At 60.5% G+C, this 17230-nt stretch overlaps 1 protein-coding gene across 1 annotated transcript; it reads right to left on the bottom strand.

Annotated features, from left to right (window-relative positions):
• Window positions 1-7324: 7324 nt before the first annotated feature.
• LOC112547640 (perforin-1-like) lies at window positions 7325-13726 on the bottom strand. Its single transcript, XM_075928678.1, has 3 exons — window positions 13571-13726; window positions 9641-10205; window positions 7325-8883 (listed from the first exon to the last, which is right to left on the bottom strand). The coding sequence occupies exons 2-3, from the start codon at window positions 10150-10152 to the stop codon at window positions 7830-7832; spliced, it is 1566 nt and encodes a 521-aa protein (XP_075784793.1). The 5' UTR covers window positions 10153-10205; window positions 13571-13726; the 3' UTR covers window positions 7325-7829.
• Between the last annotated feature and the right edge of the window lie 3504 nt (window positions 13727-17230).

Genomic DNA, 17230 nt, shown 5'->3' with positions numbered 1-17230 from the left:
TCGGCCCCATTGCGCTAACCACTAGCCCCCACTCCCTTCCCAGAGCTAGGACAGAACCCAGGAGTCTCGGCCCATTGCGCTAACCACTAGCCCCCACTCCTTTCACAGAGCTAGGACAGAACCCAGGAGTCCCGCCCCATTGCTCTAACCACTAGCCCCCACTCCCTTCCCAGAGCTAGGACAGAACCCAGGAGTCCCGCCCCATTGCTCTAACCACTAGCCCCCACTCCTTTCCCAGAGCTAGGACAGAACCCAGGAGTCCTGCCCCCTTGCGCTAACCACTAGCCCCCACTCCTTTCACAGAGCTAGGACAGAACCCAGGAGTCTCGGCCCCATTGCGCTAACCAATAGCCCCCACTCCTTTCACAGAGCTAGGACAGAACCCAGGAGTCCCGCCCCATTGCTCTAACCACTAGCCCCCACTCCCTTCCCAGAGCTAGGACAGAACCCAGGAGTCCCGCCCCATTGCTCTAACCACTAGCCCCCACTCCTTTCCCAGAGCTAGGACAGAACCCAGGAGTCCTGCCCCATTGCGCTAACCACTAGCCCCCACTCCTTTCCCAGAGCTAGGACAGAACCCAGGAGTCCTGCCCCATTGCTCTAACCAATAGCCCCCACTCCCTTCCCAGAGTTAGGACAGAACCCAGGAGTCCTGCCCCATTGCTCTAACCACTAGCCCCCACTCCCTTCCCAGAGCTAGGACAGAACCCAGGAGTCCTGCCCCATTGCTCTAACCACTAGCCCCCACTCCCTTCCCAGAGCTAGGACAGAACCCAGGAGTCCTGCCCCATTGCTCTAACCACTAGCCCCCACTCCCTTCCCAGAGCTAGGACAGAACCCAGGAGTCCTGCCCCATTGCGCTAACCACTAGCCCCCACTCCTTTCCCAGAGCTAGGACAGAACCCAGGAGTCCTGCCCCATTGCTCTAACCAATAGCCCCCACTCCTTTCCCAGAGCTAGGACAGAACCCAGGAGTCCTGCCCCATTGCTCTAACCACTAGCCCCCACTCCTTTCCCAGAGCTAGGACAGAACCCAGGAGTCCTGCCCCATTGCTCTAACCACTAGCCCCCACTCCCTTCCCAGAGCTAGGACAGAACCCAGGAGTCCTGCCCCATTGCTCTAACCACTAGCCCCCACTCCTTTCCCAGAGCTAGGACAGAACCCAGGAGTCCTGCCCCATTGCTCTAACCACTAGCCCCCACTCCTTTCCCAGAGCTAGGACAGAACCCAGGAGTCCTGCCCCATTGCTCTAACCACTAGCCCCCACTCCCTTCCCAGAGCTAGGACAGAACCCAGGAGTCCTGCCCCATTGCTCTAACCACTAGCCCCCACTCCCTTCCCAGAGCTAGGACAGAACCCAGGAGTCCTGCCCCATTGCTCTAACCACTAGCCCCCACTCCTTTCCCAGAGCTAGGACAGAACCCAGGAGTCCTGCCCCATTGCTCTAACCACTAGCCCCCACTCCCTTCCCAGAGCTAGGACAGAACCCAGGAGTCCTGCCCCATTGCTCTAACCACTAGCCCCCACTCCCTTCCCAGAGCTAGGACAGAACCCAGGAGTCCTGCCCCATTGCTCTAACCACTAGCCCCCACTCCCTTCCCAGAGCTAGGACAGAACCCAGGAGTCCTGCCCCATTGCTCTAACCACTAGCCCCCACTCCCTTCCCAGAGCTAGGACAGAACCCAGGAGTCCTGCCCCATTGCTCTAACCACTAGCCCCCACTCCCTTCCCAGAGCTAGGACAGAACCCAGGAGTCCCGGCCCATAGCTCTAACCACTAGCCCTCACTCCTTTCCCAGAGCTAGGACAGAGCCCAGGAGTCCTGGCTCCCTGCTGTCTTTCCCCCACTCGAATCCTGTAGACCGCACTCCCTTTAGGGGCTTTGCCTTATATAGGCACCGAGGATCCCCCACCTCACCCACTGTCCCAGGTTTCGCATGTGCTGTCAGGTTACCCTAAACTTTGCACTGAAGTCCCAGTTTACAAAAAGCCCAACTAAATCACCCCGTAAAGAAACCCCCCCCCAGTCACACCCGCCACTTTCGAAAACCCGTGTCATTTTCTTATAAACCCCAAACCCAATGACTTTCATTGTCAGTGAACTTGTAGCGCCCCCTGCTGCCTTCGCTCAGCAATGTCCTCTCCTGGCCTGCCACACACGGATTTCCCCAGCTAGCCTTTGTCCTTGTAAAGCATTAACCGAGGGGTCATACCCTGGGGCTGCTGTGAGCTGAGCGCGAAAGGAATCCCTGGAGTCCCTCCGACTCTGCAGAGTTAACTTCTCACTCTCCTTCCCTTACTCACTTGCTTCGTTCTTCTCTTATTTGCCTGGGCCAGATCCTACTTTCTCTGCTGAACGATCCCTTTTCCAGGGACACAGAGTTCCTTAACTAGCCATCACACCTCCTGGTTCCTATTTGGGTAAATCCAGGGCTACGTCCAGACTGGCAGGATTTTCCAGAAATGCTTTTAACGGAAAAGTTTTCACCCTCATCCTCTTTATAACAGCCTTGAGAATAGTTAAAGACTATTCCCGAGCCCCTAGTCTTTTCTTAAGGCTAAACACGCCCAGTTTCTTCACCTTTCCTCATACAGCAGGTTTTCCAAACCTTTTCTCAGATTGTGTTGTTCTTCTCTATTCTCCCCAATACAGGCAGTCCCTGGGTTACATGGATCCGACTTACATCAGATCCCTACTTACAAACGGGGTGAGGCAACCCTGCACTAGCTGCTTCCCCCCAGCAGGCCAGGGAGACGCGAAGCTAGTGCCCCTCCCCAGCAGACCAGGGAGATGCGGAGCGGCTTTTCTCAGCAGACACCTCATCTTGAGAATAAAGGACTGAGGGAAGTGAGGTTTGGGAGAATAAAACTGAGCTCTGGAGAAATGTTTGGCTAGAGTTTCCCCTACAATATGTACCAGTTCCGACTTACATACAAATTCAACTTAAGAACAAACCTACAGTCCCTTTCTTGTACGTAACCCGGGGACTGCCTGTACATCAACATCTTCCTGAAAGCACAGGATCCAGAGTTGGGAATAGTTCTCCAGCTGAAGCCTCACACACGGGCTGTGTCTAGACTGGCCAGTTTTTCGAATTAGGCTAACTCAAACTACCGTTACTCCTTGTGGAACGAGGTGTACCGGTAGTTCGAATTAGAAAGCCTAATCCAAACTACCTACTCCGTGCTGCGTGTAGCCGCAGGCATGGAGTCCAAACTACCGGGGATTTAAAAATGGCAGCACCCGGCAAGATACAAATGAAGCCCGGGATATTTAAATCCCGGGCTTCATTTGCAACTTCGATTGACTACATTAACCACCCTAGTTCGAACTAGGATGGTAGTGTAGACATACCCCCATGTAGCTATTTGTTGGAAAAAACCCGTTTTGTGCAAGATCCTGTAAACCTCATTTTTTGAGGAATAATGGATCTTGTGCAAAAGGAATTTTTTGTTCCTGACAAATCATAGAATCATAGAATCATAGGACTGGAAGGGACCTCGAGAGGTCATCGAGTCCAGCCCCCCCGCCCTCAAGGCAGGACCAAGCTCCGTCTACACCATCCCTGACAGATGTCTATCTAACCTGTTCTTAAATATCTCCAGAGAGGGAGATTCCACCACCTCCCTTGGCAATTTATTCCAATATTTGACCCTGTCTACATGGGGCTTTTTACGGCAAAACCTCTTCTGCAAAAAGGATCGGCAGAGGATATGCAAATGAGAGTACAATTTGCATCTCTTCTGCTGCAAAAAAATGGCAGTGCAGACATAGCCCTCTAGGTTACCTTCCTCATCCAGTAAGGACCCCCCCACCCTCTCTGATCACCCTCTTCTTGCTAACATGCCTGGAGAAACCTTTCTTGTTTCCCTTCACGTCCCTTGCTAGCTGCAATTCCAATCATGATTACAACCCTGCATTCTTGAGCAATACATTTATATTCCCTAGTCATCCGTTCAAGTTTCTACGTCTTGTAAGCTTGATTTTTATGTTTAAGCTCACCAGGTATTTGCCTTGGCATCTGCATTGGCACCGGTTCAGCCCCTGGTACAAAAAGCCCAAAGACAAGACCTCCAATAAAACAAGCTCCCAAAACACCCCCCCAATGCTCAGAAAATTAAAGAAACTTTTGAAAAAAGCAGGCCGGGTTCAGCCAGGTACGAGCTGGTGCCCTCTGCTACCTCCCCTGGGAATGCCCTACCTGCCCACCTCCGACTGTGTCCTTGTAAAGCATAGATTCCCAAATTGGGGGGGCATGCCCCCAGGGGAGTGTAAGCAAAATTCCTGGGGGGGCATGAAGCGACCCAGCCCTCCCCCCATCACCTCTGCCAAGAAAGAGCCTGGTCCGTCCCTGGAGTACTGGCACCTATTTTTTTACGCTGGTCCTGGGAATTAAAGGGGCCCCGCTCCTTTTTTTTTTTGCTCAGCAAGCAAGAGACATGAGAGTTTCTCAAAAGTCAAACACGAGGGCGTGGTGCTGAAAAGTTTGGGAACCCCTGTTATAAAGCATTAACTGAGGGCTGCTGTGGGGGTGAGCTCACTGTACCCCCACCAGCGCCCTGTGCGCCCCCTCCCTACAGCTTCTCCTCACTTCTCCATCTCAGGAGCTTTGGGGTCCCCCATTCTCCCACGCCCGGGCTTTTTGCCCCCTTTTCCTGACTTCTCTTCCTGTCACAGAGCTCAGTGGTTACAAGTATCAGAGCCCAGACGGGCCCAGACCAAAGGTCCATGTAGCCCGGTGTCCTGCCTGCTGACGGGTGCCCCAGACAGCGTGAGTGGAACAGGGAATCAGCCAGTGATCGGCCCCCCCACCCCTAGCTCCTGGCAAACAGACGGGGGACACTGGATAACAGCCTGGGTCACACCCATTTATGGGCCATCCCCGTTACAATCGGCATCCCTTGGCCCGGAGCTGACCCTGCGGGTGAAGGTGCTGACATTTCACATGCCATAGGGACACGGGCCGGAGTGACTGGGCCCTGCTGGGACGCTGCCAGGGGTTAAGCCAGCCCCAGGATCAGGGGGCTGGTTGGTTCCAGGGGGGAGGAAATGGGGACTTTCCCTGGAGGGGGTGACATCCTTTTTTTTAACCCAGCAGCCGCGTGCCATTCCCCACCCCAGGGCTGTGAGCTGCAGCTGCCTCTGGGGTGGAGCAGAGGGACCTGTCAGCCTGTGGGCATTTCCTACCCATTTCAAAGCCAGAAGCAGCAAGGGGCCCGGCTCTTCGTGGCCACGGGAGTCACGTGCTGCCGGGAAGAGCCGGGGGAGAGGCAGCGCCGGGCCGGGGCCAGAAGCCCCCGCAGCAGAGCGCCCTGCACAGCTCCCGGCCCGGCCGGGGACAGCGTGAGAGGCGAGAGGCAGGGAGCTGAGCCCGGTGCTGAGGGACACGACCGTCTGATTCACACTGGTGCCCAAACCAAAACTCACAGGCTGGGGGAGGGGCGCCGGGTCTGAGTGTGGGCGGGGCTCAGGCTGGGGGGTGCCGGCTCTGGGGTGGGGCAGAGGGTGGGGTGCAGAGCTGTGAGGGGCGCTCCGGGGCCAGGCTGCTCTGGCCATGACGGGGGGACACGGTCCGGGTCCAGGCGCACTGCCTGAGGCAGGGCGACGTCTCCCTTGTGTCGTGAGGGTTGAGCCGGGCCGAGCTCCGGGAGATGCTGCCCGTCCCGTCTCCCAGGAGACACCACCCGGGGAACACGCACCCAAGGTTAGGGAAGACGCGGCAGAGACACGCCGCAGCCACTGGAGACACGCAGCCCGGCCCTGCCCCGAGCAGCCGCAGCGAGACCGAGCCAAGAGGTCTCCGCGCCGGGCCGGTTGGTTTGGTCGGACGCGTGCCTGGTGATTCCATCGCTACATGAGCTGCAATTGCCAATTAGCCTCCGGTTCCTGCAAGCGCCAGGCCGGAGGGGAGGCCGGGCCAGACACGTCTCCAAGAGACGCAGAGAGAGGAAGAGGGGGAGGGAAGGAAGAGCAGGAGGGAGGGGGCCGAAAAGCCTCGTCTCACCTCGGGATGCTTGGGATTTAGCCAGAGCCAACATGTTACCTGGGTCCTTCCATCTGGCCTGATCCCGGCTCAGCTCCAAGGCCCAGCACAATGAAGGAGGCGTGGCTCTAATATGCCCCTCCCCCCAGTTTGTCCACCAATCCGACTTCATTCCCAAATTGCCGATTTCGGTCCATTCGTTCCTGTTCTCCGGGGGGACGGGGCATCTCCAAGCCCGGCCCGGGCAGGGGGGCAGGGTCAGCTCGCTCAGCCACGGCTGCCACCCTGGAAGCCAGACACAAGTGAGGGATCCGGGCACGGGCCCAGGTTGGGTGACATCAGCCCCGGCGATTTAGCTGCAGCTGATGGAGGATCAAGAGGGGGGGCTGTTCCCAACCCCGCGTCTTGCTCAAGACCGTGTCGAGACCAGAGGTCAGCGCAGCTTCGGGGTGCGGGAGGGGGTCAGAGCCACATCAGAGCAGGGCTGAGCCCTGTGCAGATGGATCCCAGTTCTGATCCACTCACTCCGGGCTCGAACACAGACAGTACCCAGCTGGAGCATTGCAAAGCTGGTTCAGGGTCTGCTTTGCTGTGCGGAGGGGCGGTCACCCCAACTCTGCCTCGTCTGGGGGAGACCAGGGGATCTGTCCCAGCAGGACAGGGCAGTGGGGAGCCCTGATCCCTCTCTCCTTGCCTCGGTTCCGTAAGGCCAGCCATGGCTGAGTGAGCCGTCCCCAGTCTGCTCCCTGGCTTCTTATGCATGATCCAGGGGGACGGACGTGGGAATGAACCAATCAGAACTAGGGGGATGGACACACGGTCTGATTGGTGGATAAAATTGGGGGCGGAGCTATTGTGGCCACTGCCCCCTGTTGGAGAGAACGTGGGGGTGGCGATGGAGATACCATGTGGACACACAGGAGCAAGTTTCACCTTCCTGGCAGCCGCCTCGACCATCTCCTGGACTCCAGGGCTTTCGAGGGTGGCTGAGAATCTGTATTGAAGTGTCACCTGGACGTGAACCTAGACAGCTCCCCCCCACAGCCCTGCAGGAACCTGGGGCAGGCTCCGTACCTGCATGCTGTGGGCCCAGGCGGGTCGCCCGGCTGCTCCGCGTGGCTCTGCTCCAGCCATGGGGGCAGGAGGTTGGACGGACAGAGACTTCACAAGCTGCTCCCAGCCAAATGTCCCAGCTGCTGTCTGGAAACCGTCCAATGGGAACGGAGAGATTTTGCTGGGGGCGGAGCAACACGGGATGCCTTCCCTCCTGTCACTGGGTGTGGGGGAGTCCCCGGGCCCTGCCCCCCATCCGCAGCCAGACGGGACTCTCAGCCGACCGGTAGAATGGAAGGTTTATTGGTTGGCAGGGACACAGTGTAGCACAGGGACCCAGAGCAGCCAGTATCTTCGGGGAGAAGGGGTCCCCCCCGCAGCCCCCTTTGTTCCCTTTCCTGGCCCAGGAGGTTACCTGCTGTCTCCTGGCCCTCAGGACGGAGAGGCTGCATATTCCTCCCCAGTGAGTCCTCCCCAGCCTCCCCCTCCTCGTCCAGATAGTGTGGCAGTGCCCGGGGAAACTGAGGCACCCACCCACACACAGAGTCATTGCAGAACAGATCACACCGCCCCCCACAAGGCAAAGAGAGCGAACCCAGAAGCAAGCAGAATTCACACAGTCCCTGCTCCATCCCCGCCTCCCGCCCCTGCCCAGTGTCCGGAGCAGAGAGCAGCCGGATGTTCAAGTGTGAGCTGCTCTGTGCACAAGGGTCCCAGCGAAGCAGCCACAGGCCAGATCCGGTGCCTTGGAGGGGTGAATCTGGCCCGCTGGCCACCTCTTGCCCCGCCACCTTAGCCCCTCACCGGCACGTACTCCCAGCAGCTGTCCCCCCCCAGGTGGGGCCTGCACTCCAGCGAGTAGGAAAACACCACATGGCCCCATTCCAGGTGGCAGAGGAGCATGCCCCTCCGGACAGCCTTGAGATGGGCGCTGCAGGTTCCCAGCAGGTCGTCTTCCCACCGGTCTTTGTCCCACACCTCCACGTGCAGTTCAGGCCACACCGGCAGCGTCACCTCCCCGAAGTCCATGTCGTGGTCCCACTCGGGGTTGTTGTCGTTGTCAATGTGGCCCGTCTGCAGCTCCCGGCCTCGGAAGAAGACCTTGACGTAGGCATCGGTGGCAGTTATGTGGTCCCCCCACAGGTCCCTGCCCCACTGCACGTGGACACTGAGCCGGGCCAGGCCCCGCCGGAGGGGGCAGCACGTGGAGTCGGTGAGGGAGCTGCTGGAGCAGTGACATTTGCAGGAGTCGACGGAGCCGCCTTCTGGGCAGTGCTGCGGGCACCTCCTCCTCAGCCCCCGCTCAGCCACGTACTCCTTCACTGCCTGCCTCAGCGCCTCCCGCCGAGGGTCTCCCGGCCCCACCAGGGTGTGGATGGGCGCCAGGGAGTAGGAGACCAGGCCGGGGCTGGTGTGGAGGCTCTCCAGCCAGGCTGAGAATGTCGTGGTGTTCTGGGTGGTGGAGAAGAGTTCCTGGGTGTGGCTGTCCCCCCCCGTCACCTCGATGTGCTTCTCCAGGTAGGGCACCGGGGAGCTCAGCCTGCCCTGGCTGCTTGGCTCGCGGGCGTGGGAGCCATCGAGGAATGGGTTCAAGCCCAGGGCTTGCAGGAATTCAGAGGCCAAGCGCGTCTTGATTTCAATGTCTGTCAGCCGGTCCAGCGCGGCCAGGCAGGTCGGGACGGCCGTCAGCTGCCGCACACGCCCGCCCAGCGCAGGCAGCATTGCATAGTGGGTGCCGTACTTGGCCAGAAAGGGCTGGTATGTGGACAGCTTGTAGGCGAGTGGAAGCGTGCCCAGGTCCCGGGAGAAGAGGGACGTCAGAGAGGGGCTTTGTGTGAGCTGCACCCTGCCCAGAGGGGAAAGAGAGAGGAGTTGGGGGAGGAGTTAGAAGCCAATCAGAGACCTTCCCCCAGCACAGACTGACCCACTTCCCTAGTTCCGCTTACTGGCTTCACTGGTATGTGTGTGGGGCTCAGCAAGAGGTGCTCTCCCCTCGCAGTAAGTGCTGCCCCATTGCCCCAGTGCAGCAATAGAGGGAGCTGCACGGCCGGGAGCAGGGCAGAGGCTCAGCAGTGGGCGCTGTGCTGCAGGGGGCGGGGCGGGGGCCCAGCAGGGGGCGCTGTGCTGCAGGGAGCGGGGCGGGGGCCCAGCAGGGGGCGCTGCGCTGCAGGGAGCAGGGTGGGGGCCCAGCAGGGGGCGCTGTGCTGCAGGGGGCGGGGCGCGGGCCAGCAGGGGGCGCTGTGCTGCAGGGGGCAGGGCGGGGGCCCAGCAGGGGGCGGTGTGCTGCAGGGGGCGGGGCGGGGGCCCAGCAGGGGGCGCTGTGCTGCAGGGGGCGGGGCGGGGGCCCAGCAGGGGGCGCTGTGCTGCAGGGGGCGGGGCGCGGGCCAGCAGGGGGCGCTGTGCTGCAGGGGGCAGGGCGGGGGCCCAGCAGGGGGCGGTGTGCTGCAGGGGGCGGGGCGGGGGCCCAGCAGGGGGCGCTGTGCTGCAGGGGGCGGGGCGGGGGCCCAGCAGGGGGCGCTGTGCTGCAGGGGGCGGGGCGGGGGCCCAGCAGGGGGCGCTGTGCTGCAGGGAGCAGGGCGGGGGACCTACCGGGGGATTCTCACCTGTAAAACACACAGGACACCTCATTGAGCACAAACATGTACTTGTCCTGCTGCTCCTTCTCGTAGGCGAAGCTGGCGAGCGGGGATCGCGCCCCCCCCAGGGCCAGGTCTTTCGTCTCCTCCGTCAGACCCAGCTCCTTCTTCCAGTCGCTGGTCACAGCCGATGCCACGGCCTGGGCCACGGCCACAGCCGACTCCTCCACCGAGCTTCTCACCTCCTGTTTGCAGGCAACGGTTTCCTTCCAGTCCACCACGGCCAGCGGCATCTTCCTGTCCTGCCGCGGGGTCTGGCACAGGGTGCAGGTGCCATCAGGGCCCTGCCACAGGCTGGTGTCCAGCACGGAGGCCTCCGTCCAGCCCAGCGTGGTGATGTCGATGCCCTTCCCCACCAGGCTGTGCCAAGGCATCGAGGGCGTCGTCTCTCTGCACTTCTCAGCCGTGGCGGTGTAGCAGTAGGGGGAGACTCCAGGGAGAAAGAGGAGGAGCGGGATGAAGATGCTGCAACTCAGCATGGCTGGTACCAGGGCGCCCTCACCAGGGAGCGGCTTTCTGTGTCTGAGCCTCCCTAGTGGGAGAGAAACAGAGAGAGCCTTCATTAATGGGAATCCAGTGGCAGGGAGTTCCGCAGGCACCACACACGCTACCAGCATCCCAGCAACATCCAGGCTGATAGAACTCTCCCTGCATGTGAGAGGAAAGATTCCAACAACCTATGTTAAAGTCGGCCCACCCCTCTGAATCTAACAGAGAATTGATGCAGGAGGTGAGCAGTGCAGGGGCTTTGACACACAGAAGCCGGAAGTTCTGATTCTGTCCACTAGGTGGCACTTGGGTTTGTAGTGTGTAGAAGGGCGTATAAAACACAGATGGGTGAGTAGTTTTCATTCCATGCAATGGACAAGCTGCTGTGCACATCCCCACCCCCACCCCCGGGTGCATCTCCCCTCCTTGTGTCAGGATCCTTTAAGGTGACATAGGCCATCGGGTGCCAGCAACGCCCCCTGCCCTGGGCATCGGCCAAACCAGACTCCCCCTGCGTAGATGGATCAGTGGACACAGATCAGGCATTAAGAGCAGCAACATACAAAAGGCCCCCGGTACAATTTCAGACTTGCAAGCTGCCAGCCTGAGACAGAAACCTCCAAACACAGACCGGAGAGAGATTCTGCTGAGCTGGGATTCGGGTGCAAACTGGACTCCCCGAGCCAAGGTCTAAACACGCCCCGGGAGCCGTTCTCCCAATGCACTGGGGAATTTCCCGCTCACGTCCTCGTCCCTTCTCCCCCTGCTGGAGATGAGCCACCGCCAGGCCGGTTCGGTTAGCTCTGGGGTCACTCTGCCTGGCTGCTTTCTTTCTTTCTTTCTTTCTTTCTTTCTTTCTTTCTTTCTTTCTTTCTTTCTTTCTTTCTGCAGTGGCTGAGGACGTGAGTTGCAGCTCCCAAGGCTCATGCCCTAATCCCCTCCTACGTGTGTCAGTCTTTAGTCCACCAGCGGGAAGGTGCCTGGGGCCAGATCCTGATCATCCTGGTCCCATTGGACGTCTGCCGTGGGGTACGATGGGCGAGGGAGGGGAAACTGGGCACCCACACTCCTGGGTCCTCTTCCCGCCCTGAGAGGGAGGTGAGGACAAGAGCAAGTGCAGGATGGGGCTGGAACTATGGACTCCTGGGTTGTTTCCCTCACACAGGGAAGGGAGCGGGGTCTAGTGGTTAAAGCAGACTGGGGCGGCCAACTCGTTACAGACGAAGAGCCAAACTAGTGGTGGATACAGTTAGGGGCGGCCCATGACTATAGGCCGACTTGGCTGTCGCTTAGGGCACCGCCTTCAACGGGGCACCCGGGGCACCCAATGATGATGTCACGGGGTGCACAGTGCACCCAATGATGATGTCACGGGGCGCACAGTGCACCCAATGATGATGTCACGGGGCGCACAGTGCACCCAATGATGATGTCACGGGGCGCACAGTGCACCCAATGATGATGTCACGGGGCGCACAGTGCGCCCACTGATGATGTCAATCCATTGACGGCCGTGCGGGAGGGGGCGCCGATTGTGCGTTCCGCCTGATGCACCAGCTGCCACAGCTCGCCTCGGGCCGCTCCTGGATACAGTGCAAAGAGCCAAGGGAAGAAATGTGTTGAGGAAAAAAAAAGCCCCAGGTGCCGTTTGGTCAAGCAAAAAAGAAAAAAACCCAGTTTGCCCTTTTAAGAGTAAAGCAGCCATTGCCCTTTTAAGTCAGCCGTTTGGAAGTCTGCTCGGGATGCTCCGACTCCGGCTCCGTCTCCTTCAGAGAGAAACATGCAACTCCTTCCAGAGCCGCGACTGTGGGTGCGAGTGCGGGAGCCTCCATGTTTTCTTTTAAGAGCTGCACGTGGCTCACGAGCCGCAGGTTGGCCACCCGTGTCTTAGACACTCCGGCTTCTCCAGTACCACAACCCGCAGCGCACCTGGCACAGATGAAAGTTAGGAAACCCAGTCTCCCCAGATCCAGACAGGTTCTCCCAACGCAACGGAGCAGCCACAGTCCCCGGTCAATTTATACCCCAGATTTTATGCAACCCAACCCGCCGGGCCCGTCCTCTAGCATCCAACATGGAAGGGTTATGAGGAAAAGAGAGAAGAGGCCGAGAGTGAAATCAGTGAAGGACTCGAATTCCATCCCCCCAGCAATGCAGGGATCCTGGCGCAGGCGTGTCGCCGGGATGGGATATTCTGCTATCACAAGTCTCCGGGACACGCCCTGTGCTGGGAGGGGCCGTCAGTCCTGCCCGGCTCAGTTCCTAGCAGAGATGCTCCTGCAGGGAGGAGCCGGAGCGAAGCCCAAATGGAGGAATCTCCAGGGGCCGTTTTCTCCCCTTGCCCACGTGGCGGGAATCCCGTGGCTCTTGTGTTGTTTGTCACAGGAGCAAGTCCCTTGTCCAGGCGTGACTCCGCCCGGCAGCCGTGGCTCAGACGCTCTTCTGCAGAGTCACAGCAAAACTCCTCAGCTGGGGATGGGCCCCCCCGAACGTCCACGGCCCGCCCAGAGCCTCGACTCGCCGGCCCATCGGCCCTGCCACCCTCGGTGGGGACGCCTGTTGTGTCTCCCAGAAGCAAACCCCTGCGATCCCAGCACGGAGCCGACACGCCTCCCCTCCGCACACAGCCCACAGGCAGGGGAGCAGGACAGACAGACGCAGCAACGCACAAGCTTTCCCTAGACACCCACGGAGCCCACTTGTACCCCATGGAGCCCACTTGTACCCCACGGAGCCCACTTGTACCCCACGGAGCCCAGTGTGCGCCAGAGTCGCTGCAGGCAGCCGGCCGTGGTTGTGGCTGGGTTTTGTGTGTTCACATGAGAATCCCAACACGTCTCAACAACCGTCCCTTGCACTTTGGCCCCACTGGAGAACTTCCGGGCGTGGGGAGAGCCAGGGCACTGGGAAAGAGACAAGGGGGCAGAGCAGAGGGACCCCTCCCTCGGCCCCTGGCACACGCGGCCCTGAGCCCCCGACCTGTGTCTGCTCCAGGGTGTGGGTGGTTCTGAGTCCCTCTCTCGCCCCCGTGTGTGCCAGGATCATCGGAGGGAGGGAGGGGGAACGAGGCCCTCTGCCCTGGCTGTGTGCATAGAATTGGGGGGCCTCTGCCCCTCACCTTGCCCCCGTGTGTGTGCTGGGATGTGGGGCCAGGCAGGAACGATTCCTGGGGCAGGGGCGCTGGGGCAATGGGGAGTGGTGGGAGATGTGGGGGGGCAGGTGGAGTAGAAAGGGGGGGAAGGAGGAGATCGGGGGTTCAGGGCTCAGAGGGGTCAGTGCTGGGGGGACAGAAGGGGAGACACCAGGGCGGTGGAGTCAGCTCTGCACTTTGCTTGGGAAGTTCCCTCCTTTGCCCGGGCACCTCCCCTGCCCCCCCCCCCCCCGCGTTTCCCCGTGTCCGGCACGTACCTGTTCTGTGCCCAGGCCGGAGGGATCCAGCGCCCAGACTCCCTGCCGCCGGGTTTGCCGGGTGCCCTCTAAATACAGCCCCAGGCGCTGGGGGCTGGTGTTCCCAGGGATGCTCCGCCCCCTCCCCTCGGGCCCCCCCTTCTCTCCGCCCACCCCGTGGTGCCTGGCCCAGACACTGACCCTCCCCCCCCCCCCCGCTTTCCTCCCTCCAGTCCGGGAAAAGGCAAACCCTGACCGGCCGCCCCTCCCCCTGCCCCCGGTGAGCCCCCGGCCCCCCCAGAGCCTGGGCAGACCCCCCTCTGCACCTGTCCGGGCTGGCAGAGCCTGAGTCCTTCCCCTCTGGTGCCAGGGCTGCGGGGCCCAGTCCCCTCCCCGCCGCACCCAGGGCCGGAGGGGCCCCCCGCCCACCCCAGCCGGCCCAGAGCTCCGCAGTCCCAGGCTGGCTGGTGCCCTGGGGGGGGTGCGTGGGGCGCCCTTCAAGGCTCTGCAAAGGCGGTGGAGGGGGGGTGTCACACTGAGCCGTGCCTGGAGGGTGACCTCAGAGCATCTGCTGCCTCCTGGGCCCCCCCCCCATTCCTATCTTCCTGCTGCCACTTCCCACCCTCCACCCCACCCCCCCAAGGCCTCCCCCCATCCCCTCTCTGCTCTCCGGCCTCCCCGCCTGCCAAACGTCTCAGCAGCAGCAGTGGCTGCTTCAGTCCCTGGCGGCGTGTGCCCAGGGCACCGTGAGCTCCAGGCAGCGCTGGCTCTGGCAGCCCCAACCCCGAGGCTGCCCTGCTGCCTGCTCCCCCTCCCGGCCAGCGTCCCCTGGGAACCAAGCGCTTGTGCGGCCCCTCCGGGGAGATGCCCGTGCTGCCCACCTCACTAACAGCGTTTTTGTTCTACGGGTGGTGCACCTTGCAGAGGCATTGACACACAGAAAAAAATATTCCGCACATAAGTGGAAAAAAACTGCTAATAGGTGAAAAACATTAGAGGGAATATTGTGGCCGGCCGTGCTGCTCAGTTCCTCTGCTCCCCTGCCAGCTTCCCTACCCTGCTCTGGCACCTACAGCCATAATCAGAGCCCCCACCAACTGACTGACACCCCCAAAAATCTTAAGGCTCTTCCCCTCGGGGTCCCTGGGTGGGGCCCTGAACCCTCCTCCTGTCTGATCATTTCTTGTCCCTTGGATTTAGATGAATTTTAGGCTCAGTGGTTTCTCCCCCCTGAGCTGGGCAGGACACGTGGGTGCCTGGTGGGTGGGATCCGCACCCCCACTGTCCCAGGAGGGATCCCCACCCCCACTGTCCCAGGACTGCGATTGGTGGGTTTGGTTCCTACAGCGTAAACAAAACTGAAGCGCCAATTGGAAGCTGAAAGTAAAAATTTTCCAGGGATGCTGGCTCCAGCCTCGGCATTTCCCAGAAACCGCCCAGCTGCAGGGCGGGGTGCTGGGGCAGGGGGGCACACAGAGCCCAAAGGTCACCGGCCTTCCCCTGCTGAGCCCAGGCCTGACGCACTGCGGGCCGGCGCTGGGGCAGCGCGGTTGCTGCTCGGGTGGTCACAGAAGTGGGGGCCGAGCTCTCGCAGGGCCGGGAAAGGACAGATCCCAGGCTGTCGGCCCCAGCCCCTGCGGCCAGCCCAGAAGCTGCCTGTGTCCCTGGTAGCCCCAGGCCGGATGGAGGGAGCGCGCTGGCTGCAGCACCTGTAGGCGGCCGGTGAGGACTCCCCCTGCAATCGCCGGTTGGCTGCCAGCAGCGGATCCTCCCGCCTACCCGGCCTCGTTCCTCACCGCCGGTTGTCTGTCTGCAGGGCTGGGGTGGCCCATGACATGGGTAAGGGAGAATAGAGACGCCCCAGTGGCCGGGCCCTGGGGAGGGCTGGGGTACCGTGTGGCAGCCTGACTTTCACAGCCACCCGGCAGGGCTGGGGCCGGGGCTACAGCATGGCAACCCCAGCCCTCCAAGTGGCCAGCAAGGCTCAGGCTGGATTGGCCGGGGCCAGGGCTGCGGATTGCCTTCCCCATCCCGGCCTGTGCTGCAGGGGACGGCCGCCATTCAGGTAATGTTGGATCCTCCGGCGTGCTCTGCGGACACAGCGCAGGAGTTGGGGGGGAGCTTGTCACCCCAGAGGTGATGGGGCCGGTGGAGCGAGCGCTGAGCTCCCTGCTTCAGACTCTGTTTCCATCAAAAGTTGCCAGATGGTTTCTGAAAAAATACCAAAAACAAAAAAAAACCACTCTAAGAAAAATGTGTTGAGCAAAAAAAGGCCCCCGGGAATTGTTACGCAAAAAACAACCCCAGCACCGGGGCCCTGTTAAGAACCACGTGGTGAGTCTTTTAGCCCTGACAAGCTGCTGGTGGCCACCCGCCATCTTTCCTCCCTGTGTGGGGCCGGACAGCTTCCCTGATGAACCCGGTGGGCACTAGGGATGCCAGGCTGCCTCCGTATTCAGCCGGACAGCATTGTAGGTGTCTGGTATTTTCTGAATTATTTTACCAGACAGGAGGCAAAAATTCCCACATACCGGACACCTGGCAACCGTATTTCCATCTCGAGAGGGGAGAGATCAGGGCAGAGCTGCACATCGGGCAGGTTCATGAATCCTTCTCCCACCCTGGTGGGCGTGTGGGGAGAAGACAGGGCCCTGCAGGGCCACAGTCCTGAACACGTGGAAAGCCCGGGGTTGCCAGGTGTCCGGTATTGACCCAGACCGTACGGTATTTTCACATTCTGTCCGGTAAAAAAATTCAGAAAATACCAGACACCTGAAATGTCCGACATTTTCTGATTTTTTCCCTGCAGGAGGTAAAAATATCAGCCTCTCTGCGTAAAAACCGGACCCCTGGAAACCTTACAGACACTCAGCAACCAGGTTACCCGGTTCTGCAGGACAACTGCCTGGCCCGGAGCCAGAAAACAAGATGGCCACCAGCCGCCACTAGCCTGTTATAGCCAAAGAGCCTCAAGGACGTTTCTTAAAGGGGCCATGCTGGGTTTTTTTAAATGATTTTATTTTGCTTACTAAGTCTGGGGTCCATTTTATTATGTTCAAGAACGTTGGTCTCCCCTTTTTTTCTGAACAGATTTTTTCCCCCGGTGGTTTTTTTTGGAAGGGGGGGAGGTTGGTATTTTTGATTAAACCATCTGGCAACCCGAGTAAAGCCCGGCCCCAAGCCCCCCAACTCTCTCAGGACAGACCGTGCCCCCAGCTTGCCGCTTTGCTCACAGGCCACGTGTCCTGACCACTTTTCGCTTTATCACTCTCCTCTGGACTCTCGCCATGTGTCCACGTCCTCCCAACGTGCCCCTCCCAGGGCTGGGCCGGCTCTCTAGCTACGGCCTCGCCCGCTTTGAGTGCAACAGAGAAACCGGCTCTCCAGGCCTCCGTACGGCCCTCCCTGTGGGGCACCCGCCAGCAGGCAGGACACCGGGCTACATGGACCTTTCGTCTGGCCCCGTCTGGCCGCTCTGATGTTCATAACCTCTGAGCTCTGTGACAGGGAAAGGGGGGCAACGAGGGGCTCCCAGAGCCCTGGCATGGGGGAATGGGGGACACACAGAGCCCCTGATATGGGGGAAAGGAGTGGGGGGGGTGCACAGAGCCCCGACATAGGGGGAGGAAGGAATGCCAGAGGGCTCTGGGGGTACAGAGATGGCAGGGGAGAGTGTTCCCA

Source organism: Pelodiscus sinensis, chromosome 4 (genome assembly GCF_049634645.1).
Source record: "Pelodiscus sinensis isolate JC-2024 chromosome 4, ASM4963464v1, whole genome shotgun sequence".
Lineage (NCBI taxonomy): Eukaryota > Metazoa > Chordata > Testudines > Trionychidae > Pelodiscus > Pelodiscus sinensis.
The sequence above is the reverse complement of the archived record's forward strand: the minus strand, read 5'-3'. Positions and strand labels throughout refer to the sequence as shown.

Bases quoted from the DNA above. Each gene is read 5' to 3' on its own strand.
- LOC112547640 (XM_075928678.1), bottom strand. From the start codon at position 10,152: ATGCTGAGTTGCAGCATCTTCATCCCGCTCCTCCTCTTTCTCCCTGGA. The intron at 8,884-9,640 runs GTGAGAATCCCC...CCCTCTGGGCAG, and splicing joins GTGTCCTGTGTGTTTTACAG to GGTGCAGCTCACACAAAGCC.